The sequence below is a fragment of the Protopterus annectens genome, chromosome 8.part0 (assembly GCF_019279795.1).
Source record: "Protopterus annectens isolate FY-2018-M chromosome 8.part0, PAN1.0, whole genome shotgun sequence".
Taxonomy (NCBI): Eukaryota; Metazoa; Chordata; order Ceratodontiformes; family Protopteridae; genus Protopterus; species Protopterus annectens.
Window position 1 is genome coordinate 77,356,259 of NC_056741.1, and position 12,625 is coordinate 77,368,883.

At 38.0% G+C, this 12,625-nt stretch overlaps 1 protein-coding gene across 1 annotated transcript in view; it reads right to left on the reverse strand.

Moving 5' to 3' along the window:
- LOC122808144 (C-type lectin domain family 4 member M-like) overlaps positions 1 to 12,625 on the reverse strand; it is a 273,753-nt gene that overhangs the window by 214,695 nt on the left and 46,433 nt on the right. Inside the window, exon 3 of the mRNA XM_044079115.1 lies at positions 2,346 to 2,546. Coding sequence (XP_043935050.1) covers positions 2,346 to 2,546 — 201 coding nt within the window. The remainder of the gene's footprint in view (positions 1 to 2,345; positions 2,547 to 12,625) is intronic.

Below are 12,625 nucleotides of genomic sequence, written 5' to 3' on the forward strand. Positions count from 1 at the left end.
CTGCTGCTCATGATCAAACTCAAATATGAGTTTGGTGTAACAGTTGTGGGGGGTTCACTTGCTCTCAAACATGAATATGATGAGTCTGAGCAAGAAGCTGTGGGGAAGGAACAGGAGGGGGGTTAGGATTCTAGAGTGGGAGTGGATTATGGTTAGAGAATGGGAATAGGAATTTAGGGTTAAGAAGTAATCAGGGAATTTAGGTTTATGGAAGGGGGTGTGGTTTTGTTTTTAAGGAGTGATTGAGACTTTACAGTTAGTGAGAGGAGAGTGGGGGATTAGGGTTAGGGACTGAGAAATTCAGTTGAAAATATGGTGGGAGCTTTAGGTTTAGGTTCTTGTAGGGCTATGTAGTTTATAGGACTGGGTGTTAGGAGGGCTATGCAGAAATGGAAGACTGGGTTAGTGGGAGTTCAAGTGCTTGCTTTTCCAAGCAAGTAGGAGCTAACAGAGCTACTAGCACTTAAGCATCTGTAGAAGACCCATCTGAAGGCATATGAGCATGAGTTATTGCATCCTCCAGCATCTTAATGAATACAATATTGCCTCCCTACATCAGTGATTGTAGCTTCATGTCTCATCTGGGGTAGTACAATTTACTCTGCCAATAGCACAGAAGAGTGAAGCTGTAAGTTGTTAATGATCTGCCTCTTGTAGTCCTTTCCCTGCCTTCATTTGTCTAATTTATGAATCTGTGCCAGTCACTTAACCAGACAGTGCTCTGGGGCAATAGAGAAATTGGGCCAGGATCACCGGTGATCTCCTAGATCACATGTCTAGTAACTGCCTATGTTCAACTTCTTTGAATGCAATGTAACACCATCACACAGACACCACCCTAAAGCTAAGTGTGACTCTGATAAATTAACCATTTGGAAATAGTCTTTTTTTAACTTTTTGCTGCCTTCTGCCTAACAGAACTGTTAACAGATTTCAAAGCAATGAAAAATTCACCCTGTTACTCTTTATCTTTAAAAATGTAAAGGGTAATGCAAAATGGTAGCTGTTTCTAATAACTGTATGTCAAGATTCAGCACTTTAGCTTTGTTTTGCTCCACTGTTGAGGTGAATTTCTTGATATTCACATCCAAAATACATAATATAGAGGATTACGATCAAGTCTCTGATTATAGCCACATTATTCTCTTGAGATGAATTTCTTGGCATCCATGCCTCAAACACATAAAGGTTACAATCAGAGTGCCAGTCATAATTCTTGTCAGTGTACAGAGCCTTATTAGTTTCAAGTAATACTGGCTGCTGAAAAAAAAAGGCACAAAGGGGTTTACAGGCTCTGAAACCTAGTAAAGACCTTAGTGAGCACCATCAAACGGATAGTAGTATAACACCTATCGGCTTATTTGTTTAACAGTTGTGGGAGTGACAAAGAATCAAAACCAGGTAATGTTTAGAAATATTGTTCTAATTCTTCTATAATAGTAGTAGAAGAGATTTCACATCAGTATATGTTTCTGAACAATAGGAAATATGAAACTCAGTTTCTGGCACTTTTGGGCTGACTGTAGTTGTTAGTGATTTAATAGAAAATTGAACATGTTTACAAGGAGCAGGTCAAGTTGAGAGACATACACAGCAAAGCAGTAATAAAGCTGTTTTTACTTCTGCTGGTATCATGCAGAGGCTGGCATTGTCAGTATTTTGTGCCCAACTTGAGACCAGATACTAACAGCACCCAGAAAGGTGCGTAATATCAAGCCTTGCATGAGGATAGCACTTAACCCAGCTTACATTTTTATCAACAGTGGAAAGTAATCATGTTACTCTATGCATTGCAAGTTGGTTATGATCAGAACCCCAATCACAATCCTCATTGTTAGTATTATTATTGTGCTATCAGTTACAAAGAAGATAATAGTAACACTTGATTGGTTACTGTAATTATGAATGACCTTCTCCGAAATAATATAGATGATAGAAATATTTTGTAAGTTTGTTTCTCCTGAAATCTTACCATAGAATGTGTAAAACTGCAACATACTAAAGAAATCCCTCCGGTTAGCTCAAGGGACTGACACTAACTTACGTATGAATTTCTTTTGTAGATCTATGTTTTCTTAGTAGTCTCCTTATGACTACTGTGTGATTCTGAGCAAGCCACGTGCACATCATGTGTTCTTAAGTCTTTCTAAAAAGAAACCACCTGCTCCTAATTGCTTTACTGCTTTGAGAAATAAAACAAGCATCATATACCTGCATGTAACATCAACTGATTTGCTAACAGTAACACATTATAATCTAATATTTAATAGCTAATTGTATTTAGAAAGTTACTTTTTCTTCATAGAATGCATTTTATGCGAGATCGATTTGAACATGCGACTTACCAGTGAGTGCTGTAATGATCCGTTTTGATTTCTTGAGTTGAGTTTGCACCACTGTCAGATTCTTAGACAGAGCTGTGATCTTACCCAGAGCTTCCTGCAATTTTGACTGCATGTTAGTTTTATTATATCCTAGTAATGCAATTTCTCTGTTAGATGAACTGACTTGGGACTGAAGAGAAGATACATTTTTGCTGAACAAATCTAAAATAAGAGAAATGCAACATTAAATCAGAAAACAAAATTAATTTTGATGTACACCTAACAGTGAAAACATTTTTGTGTCAGATGGCAAAATGAGAAACTTGTAGTTCCTCTCTGCAAGCCTGACATGATTTTATTTAGGTATGAATTAAGCACTAATTCCCTTTTAGTTTGCAAAAGGACTTTAGAGTTATAATAATAAAAATGCATTGCAGCAGATTATGAGCCGTGGTGCTGCATTATTACTATCTTAAAATATTCTTCAAATATAAAACCAAAATTGATTATTCTTAGTTTGCTCCTGGTGAGTGATGAAATCCCACAGCATTAAATTACTGTGTGTGTGTGTGTGTGTGTGTGTGTGTGTGTGTGTGTGTGTGTGTGTGTGTGTGTGTGTGTGTGTGTGTGTGTGTGTGATTTCAAAGTATGCTCACTAGCTCTCATGACTGCCAGACCTTAATTCATCTTTTCACCATCTGATCCACAGTAAAGTCACATTTAGTGGAACAGCTATCTTCTGGTTACTCTAATGCTCACACCCATTTGTTTGATTATTTCTTCTCAATCATTAGGCTTCCTTTGCTGGCTATACAATTTAGTATTCACCAGTCATTTCCTATTTTGTGACTGTCTGACTTGACTCTGTGATTAGCGTTTTCTTCCCACATTAATCCCCCTATGACATTCTTCAGCCTCCGCTTTCAGCAAATTCCAGTCCTTGTTGATAAATCCCTAGTTTAATATCGTCATTTTTTTTTTATTTTTATTATTATTATTTTTTTTTTTTTACGATTAGCTTCTTTTTCATTTTTCCTTCACATTCCCCCAACCCTTCCCAGATAACTCCTTCCATAGTACTCAAACTGCTTCCTTACAAACTAGGAAGGCTTCCTACTTAAATATAAATGTCATCCTTTTGGAGGATAGTTTCATGTCACTATTTCCTTGCTATGTTTTGACACTGACATTGAAATGTTAGGAGAAATAATATGTTATGCTTTCTGTTGTCTGGGTCAAACTAACTCTGCTTTCTGTTTGATGAAATATTTCTTCTAGTGTTTGACATGTTCATGCTTATTTCGATATGTTTGCTGGTTCTCATTTTAAGTGCACATGCAATAGCTAGTAGCCCCTGTGAGTTGCTTACTCTGTGGACAACCATTTTCTTTTCCTCTGTTGTTTAGTTTGTGTTTTTATTCTCTCTTGGCTCCCAGACACTTTTCTTCAGGTGGTATTGGTCATTTTCATTAGCATCTGATGGCTGATCAAACTGAGTGCCAGTTAACGTGGCTCTTTATCTCTCCCCAAGGATACTTTTTGCTGAGTTTGTAAGATTAACCATACTTTCCACTTTCCAAACCTTTCTTCACTACCCTATTTCAACCTCTATATCAGGAGAGGACATTCTTGGATATACCAGAAGAGTCATTTTTATTAGTCCATCTTTTGGATCTTTATTTCCAGTTGGTTTTTGCACCCTAGGATATTCTGTCTTAGTTTTTACATGCCCAGACCATCATTAAATTTCAATTCCTGTACCAGGCTATCTTCTCTCATTTGACACTGGTTAAATTTGTCTTGCAGGTCATCATTTTGTGGCTGTGATGCAATTAGTACCCCAGTTGGGGATGCAAAGGAATTGGCTTGCTGAAGAGTACATCCACACTTTGAATCAGATTAGTTCTTCTTTAGATAAGAAAGCCTATCCAGCACACCTCAGATTGGAAGAAGCACAGCCTATTCTCACTTATTAGAGTTGCACAGTTATCCCTAACACACACACACTGAGAAAAATCCCAACTAAACATTTACAATGACACTATTAAAAATGCACATTGATTAGGTCATGTTGGAACACACTTTTTTCTCTGCTGTTCATGGTAGATCAGCCTGTTTCCTTATTGTATAAAAAATTTACATGGGGTATAGCTCTTGTTATTTTAATTTAAACTATCGCTCTCTGGGAAACAACGTCAGTAATCATTAGACTGGTATATGTTTAATTTTATTAAATAAGTGACTCATGAACTGTCTAAAGTAGCCCATGATTATGGATGATAACATTTCTTTCATATTTCTATGTACATTTTCTGTTTTGTATTACTTCTACATCACTCTGCGGCTGACCATTTTTTTTCTCTTTTCCTATTGCTTACTCTTAGTTTTAGTTATGTAGGCTATCTAATATTTGATGGATGCAGTTCACTAGATAGCCTGAGGCCAGCAGCTGTGATGCCTGGTACTTCTGCCAGTCTTCTCTCACTACTAGACATAAGCCTCCAGTTCCCAGATGCATTTTGCCAACATCAGGTTCCTGTGACAGTCAAACAAAGACAGCAACATGTAGTGCATGTCCCTGCTCATCTTCTCACATTGCTGAACTCGTATTAGTTTTAGTTCTGGCAATGCATTTGCCTCTGCCTCCTTTGCTGTTAGATTTTTAGGAAAGATAGCCCAGGTCCCCGGTACTTGTCCATGCCATTTACATCAGCTACTAACCCCCTCTCCCACACATAATCCAGTGATGATGGGGCCAGTCATGACAGGAGGCATCCAGTGGCTTGGCATGTGAATACTTCCATCCAGGGGGATTTTTTTTTTACTTTACTCTAAACCATTTTTCCTCTCCCCCCTCCTCTTCTACAAGTCCATGACGAAGCCAGCAGGGTGGAGGGGGTGGAGGGTATAGTGAAGATGTGCAGAGTTTCATCCATCCTTCACAGCAGCTGAGTCATATCTCCACACTTAAACCCTCTTTTAGGTACTCCCACATTGTGATGTGAGCACTTGTGGACCCCCCTCCCCCCAGGATGGTCATAGCCATCCCCTCCCTGCCTCTCTATCAGTCACCTGAGCTGTTAATTGAACCTGAGTTGCCTGAACAGTAGTCAGGACTTTATCTCTCTATGCCACAAGAGCAGCATTATATTAATTCAATGATTAGCCTAATGAGGGATGAGTATAGTGGGACAATGACATCCTTAGATCTAAACACTATCCTTGTGCAATATAGAAGGACTTTCATACAGCAATAGATACATGTTGGTCAAATGTTAGGTCACTGCTCACATAAATTCCCAAATGCCGAAAAACTGTGTCAACTCTTTAGGGAATGTTGTCAGTGCGGTAGTCCCTGTGGTAGATGGCTTCCTAAAGGGTATAGTAATGTATTTTTTGACATTTAGTTTCAATCTATGGTTTTGGCACCAGTTACATATTTATATGTGAATGATCCAAGGTGATTTCAAAACAATCAGATGCATTACACAAAAATGAATTACTTGAATAAATAACACATATAGAAATAATATAACAAACTTAATCAGTGAAGACCTGGATGGCACAATGATTTAGGTCTTGCCTGTCATGCTCAAGGTAGAAGGTTTGAGCTTGACATCTGGCCAACTTCTGTGTGGAGTCTGCATGTTCTCTCTGTAGGGATCTTCCCAAAAACATGCTAGGTATTTCCATCTCAAACTCAACCAAGAATGAAGTTGTGGGCAGCAGCACAGACTCTAGATAGTGCCTATCAGGGGGAAGAGTTATATGGACCAACTGCTTTTGGCATCAACAGTGTTGAGTAGTAATCTCTAGATAAGAAATCATGGATCACAGACTGCACTCTGTTTCAGGGTTAGGCGGTCACTAGACAGTGTTAAAACTGGCTCTAGGTGATTTGCTTGTGTTGACTAATGTTGAGTAAGCTGAGGACTGGGCCTACTATGACCTATGCCAGGTACCCATGCTATGAGTCTATGAGTCCCTGGGTCAGTAAGTTACTGGCTTACTGGCTGTAGGTGTCCAGTTGCCCAACTTGTGTACCTGGGAAAACTCTGTTGAATGAAAGCTGGATTAAAAACCAATCAAGCTGTCAAACAAGATCTAAGGATTGCTACACTCAGTCTAGTTTCACTGACAGTTTGAAAGTGGATGATATGATGGTAAGCAGGAGTATGGTGATCCACAGTATCCAGGAGACAAGATGACAGGGCAGTGTAGCAAAGGGATCCAAATGTACTACTCAGGGGGAAGACTCAGAGGTAAGACAGACTATAGATGGTGTGGGAGTTGTGGTGACAGAGGGTTTCAGAAGACAGTGAGGGAGATCTACAGAATTAGTGACAGACTCATGTCAGTCAGATGGTTTACTATCAAAATCTCACAGCACACAAGTCCGAGACATCACATACCTGACTCAGAATATCATAAAATCCAAATGCCTAAACTAACAGAAAGTGGTCATTTAGGAAAGTTAACAACTCAGGAATGTCAACTTTACTGAAACTACCTAGACTTATGGTTATATACTATGAATGTTTTGCAGGGGAGCAAGCCCCCCTGCACCTCACCTCACACTCCCTGTTGCTTATATATATAGACTCTGAGATCTCACTACAGTGAGGGAAAGGGTAAGTTTACAGATCCCCACTATAGTGCAGTCTCCATTCAAAATGACAAAACCAGAAGAGCGATTGCTAGTGTGCATTCGCTCTTGCAGAGTCAAACATTAAAAAATGGATGTTACAAAACTTGGAAGAGTGCCCTTTGACCTTCCAATTTTGCATAACTGTTTTCTGAAATTTTGATGGCAAACCATATAAAAAATAAACAAAGAACAAAAAGACTAGGTCCACAAAAATGCTTCGGAATATGGAGAGGAAGCAAAAAAAGTTCAAATAACACTTTATCAATCCAAAATAAATCGAATAAAAATTGAATACAATTTTAAACAAGCACTTTCGTCTCAATATTGGAGACTTTATCAAGAGTTATAAGGAAAACACACTATTCATAATACCAGCCTATGTCCTGTAGCACTTTTGTGATAGTGAAGAAAAGAGTGCATTCAGGCAGGAGTTGTTGGTCCTACTAGATAAATCAGGATAACATTAGTTGATGTTAATAATGGGGTACCTAAATGCCCTTATAAAGAGAGACAAAACAGGATATGAGGACTGCTTGAATCCTCACAGGTGTTTGGGGCAACAGGAATAAAGGAAAGGCCATTATAGACATGTGTCAGGCAAATGGCTTTGTGATGGCCAACACATGGTTCAGCAAGAGATATACTCATATACCATGAGCATATGCAAGGTTGCCCAAAATACAACTCTGGTAGATGTCCCCCTAGTAAGGAAAGGTTACTGGGGTAGAATCAGTGATTGCAAAGTCATCCCCAGTGAAACAGCCCACAGCATAAACCACTGTTTGCCAAAATCAGCTGTAAGCTGTGGTTAAAGAAAGTTCAAAGGTCAACAGAGACTAGGCTGAAGACTTGGAAGGTGAATGAAGAAAGCACAGGAGCTCAAGGACATATTGCGGTAGAAGAGGGAATTGGTGGAGTTGAAGAAGAATGACAATGACTCAAAGCAGCATCTGTGAGGACTACAGAACAGACAAGGAACAGAGTTGGCTATGGAAATAAGGTTCGTAAGGAAAGCCGGAAGCTGCTGATGGAATACAGAAGTACAGAAAGTCATCAAAAAAAAAGACTGCTTGCAGGAAATAGGGGGAGATGGAAAATATTCATTAGATTAAGAAGAACTACTGGTTGGCTCCCTATTGTAATTTTAACAATCGAAATGCCGAGTGCTGACAAGCTGAAAAAAAAGGATTGAAAATATAGGAGAAAAGCAAATCTTGAACATAATTATTCTTCTTCAAAGTTCTTTTTTAAGAGGGGAAGACCACACCACCCTTGACCTTATACTAACTCAGAGATTGCCATACCTGAAAGAAAATAGAATACTCCAAGAAATCGCCATATCGCCATCTCAGACATACTATATGTAAGTCCGTTTTCCGCTATTCACATTCCTTGTTTTGGGAGTCGCTCAAGCAGGTCCTGACAGTTCAACTGGTTACTGTAGTGGCTGGATAATAAACAGGTCAGCAGAAGAATTGCAGAAGCAAAAAAACAAAGTAACAGTGTCTCACTACCAGCTTCTGAAAAGTGAGTCGGTACATGGCACAAAGAAACTCTCTTAGATTTTAAGGTAGAGACAGAAAGATAAAAAGATAGGAATTAGGCATCCTTCAAAATGGATGCCAGCAACAACCTGCTTACTGGCCAAAAGGACATCAAAGGTGGATGAAAGGACTGCTTCCAGTATCTTCTGAATGCAGAAAACCCAACAGAAGCCAAACTTCCCCAGACACAACCTACAACGAAGAAAAAGAGGAGGCTACCTTAAAAGAAGTAAGATTAGAAGCAAGAAAAATGAAGTCTGGGAAAGAAGCAGGCTCAAATGAAGTCATGGCAGATATGACCAAGATGTTGGGTGAGTTAGGGAAGAAATTATTCCAGATTGTACTCATAGCAGTAAGGGGATAAAGGCATATCCTAGATGCTTGGAGAATAAACATATTAGTGCCATTTTAGAAGAACAAAGTGAATATTCACAGCTGTGGGATTATATGGGTATTAAACCCCTGTCATACTGCATGAAAGTTCTAAAAGGAGTGATTAATAAATGAATATACAGAACAGTAGAAAGTAAACTTGTAGAAAGCACATGATGTAGTGCATTACAAGCTGATTTGGGCAATCCTGTGGTGGTTCAAAGTCCCTGAAACACTGATAGAATTAGTGCAGTCTATGTACAAGCAGCCAATGACACAAGTACAAACCATGTTCAGACTTACAAAGGGGTTCCCGGTGGGAGTGGGAATGGACAGGTCCAGCTCTGAGGCCATTATTTCTTATTATAGTGATGGAGACAAAGTGCCAACAGAGAGCAGTAATAAATAAAAAAAGGCACATTAGGTAGAGCAACCACAATGACGATACCAATATGAAAACACAAGCCTTTATTCACATGAACGCTCACTACACTCTCTGTTTTCATCTCTCATTCCTAGACTTCATCAGATACACTAAAACAGATCCAACAACACTTCATATGCATAAATCTTAATTTTATAACCAATAAATACAGTCTTTCAATTATTTAATTAAAAACCTTAGTAAAAATACCCTTTCATAAAAACAGCAGCATATATCCTAAAAAGTTTAATTAATATTTGTCCTATACAAAATACATCTTGCCCCTATACTTGTACATAAAGTTTAAAATAATAAAATAATAAAGCTTAAAAGTTTAACTTTTCATCATCCATACTAACTTTCCTGAGAAGTGTAGAATGATGTAAGACATGGTCAATAGTGTCATCAGGTGGTCTGATTCAAAAGTACATATAACCTAAATAATATATAAAATACCTAAAATATGTGCATTGATAAATAAAATCACATTGAACCTATGCCTAGAAAACCTCTTTGTATATATATATATATATATATATATATATATATATATATATATATATATATATATATATATATATATATATATATATATATATATATATATGTGTGTGTGTGTGTGTGTGTGTGTGTGTGTGTGTGCATTATATATCTAAAATTAATAACTTCCACTTCTCTTTTTCAAAAATGTTTTCAGGGACTTTGCTGCCCTCATTTTAAGCACTGGGGCTGTGCTTATATTTTCATTTAGGCCAGGGAAAGTGCTAGCATCAAGGCTAATTTGCCAAAATAACTCTCTGTAATCCAGTCTCATCTCCCAAGGCCCACCCCTTACATCCACTAGTACCTTCTCAATAACAAAAAAAAAGAACTTGGCCCCTGTGCAAACCTTAGTATATTTATATAATGGATTCCTTTCATTTTGAGTCTTAATATCATAATGATGCTCGTAAATACACCTTCTTAGTTTATGTTCAGTTTTACCAGTATAGAAGGCCTCACATACATCACAGGTAGCATAGTATATCACACCTAAAGCATTACAATTGTTGAAAGTTTTTCCCACTATTTCTCTATTTCTACTACTAACAAACATCTTCTCACAATTCATCATGTGGGGACATTGAGAACATGCCCCACATTTATATGTGCCCTTTCTTTTCATATTAGATCTAACATCAGGACCACCATTATATTCCAACAATTCTTTTATGTTCTGACTTTTCCTATAATAATTTTTAGTGGTTCTTGCCTGATAATAGTCAGGTCTGTCAGTTCAACAAATCTCTCCCATTCTCTCTGGATGACTTCCTTTACTAATGAGGTGTCCCCATTAAATTCCATAACCAAGACCTGTTCAAATGTGTTTCCTTCACCCCAGTTTTACCTGGGTTTAATTGCAGGGCCCCTTTACTAAAAGTGGGAAAGATTTGTTGTTCCTTTGCCCCATAACCTCAGTCCAAATATCATGTATTAAATTTAAAGGGTATCCTCTTTCCAAATATAAATGTTCTAATCTCTCACATTCTCTATCAAAGTCTTCATCATTAGAGGTTATCCTACTAACTTAGATATATTGTCCCTTAAATATACTCCTTTTCTGGTAAATTGGGTGGGCACTCTTATAATGTAAATATGACTTTGAAAATGTTTCCTTCCTGCATACTGTTGATTTCACCGCTGAATCAATTTTTTGGATAGTAACATCCAAGTAGTTAATTTTGCCCTTAGAGATATTGTGGGTAAATTTCAAAAATCATTTAGTACTCTCCATATAATTAATAAAATAATTTAACTTGCTTTCCTTGTCAACCCAAAATATACATATGTCATCCGGGAACCTCCTATAAAGAGACCAACATGTTTTAAACTCAGAATCAAGAATATATTTTCTCTCCCCATATAGCCAAAACAATATTAGCATAAGTAGGCACACAATTTGCCACCATTGCTACGCCCTTTAATTGTTGGAAGAACACACCATCAAAAATGATATAATTATTTTTAATGGCAATTCCATAAACAATAGACAAACCCAAAAATCATTATGGCTTCCTTTACCCTTCTCTATAAGAGCTTCCTCAAACCATTCTAGTCCTTCTGTGTGATTAATCACTGAAAATAAATCCTTTATATCTATTGTAACAAAAACACATCTTTTTAAATTGTTCAGGTATAATACTCAAAAGAAAATCCTATGAATCCTTAAGAATTTCATTCTGAGTTCCCCACAACATCTTTAATTTTAACCTTTAATTTTTTATCCAAATATTTATAGTGGGTCTGTCTTGGATCCTTCAGCTGATACAATAGGTCTTAAGGGTGGGTTTATGTTAGTTGATGGGGTACAGCTAATGAATTTAGTCTTTTAGTGCTATACAGTGATGGGTTCTGAGAGGGATGTTTGATGCATATTAACAACTGTGCTATAACATTGTTCACATTTTGATTTTTGTGATGTTTGAATCTTAGTAAGGATGGGCTCACCATAAAAATGTGTGAGGTGGAGATAAGTAGAGGTAGTGCAGTTTTAGTTGCGTTGGTGAGGACATTTTTGGCTCTATAAAATGTCCCTAGTTTTTGGTGAGTTTTTCTTATGGAATTTTGTATATGCAGGTTGAATTTAAGATTATAATCCAATATCATACCTAATAATTTGCTATGAGAAGTGACTTCAGTGGTTGCATTATCAAGAGAGGACTATAAATTTTTTCTTTCATGAGAGAGGGATTTGGGGGGAAAAGTAGTAGGTATTAGGGAGGCCTGTTTTGTGGATGTGTGGATGGTGTTGGTTGTTGTTGTTTGTCTTTTGGCTTTTCCCGGTTAGGGGTCACCACAGCGGAACTCCGGTCCACTAATGATTGGCAGTAGATTTTCACGAACGCCGAGGTGCCAGCTCGACGTCCAACCTTCAATGAAGGCACGCCCACTTACGCATGTCTTTTGAATGCCACCCAATCATGGGGAGGACGTGCAGACTCCACACAGAAGGCACTCTCCACACTGCAGCCGAGAATCGAACGGGTGAACCTCTTGCTGTGAGGCAACAATGCTACCGCTGCACCACCGCGGCTTTGGATTGGGTTGGTGAGAATGTTAAAGAGGGGGTGTCAAAAGATTGAACCTTGTAGTATAACAGTAGTGACTGGGAGGTATGTAAAGAAGGTGATGTGTCATTTTACTGACTGATACCTATTGGGTAGGTAGCTTTTGAACCATAGAAGTGTGGTCTGAGAAAGACCTAATGAGGACATTCGAAGTAGACGTTTGCTGTGCCGAAGGCTTTAGGAACGTCTGGAAATAAGGAGGAGAC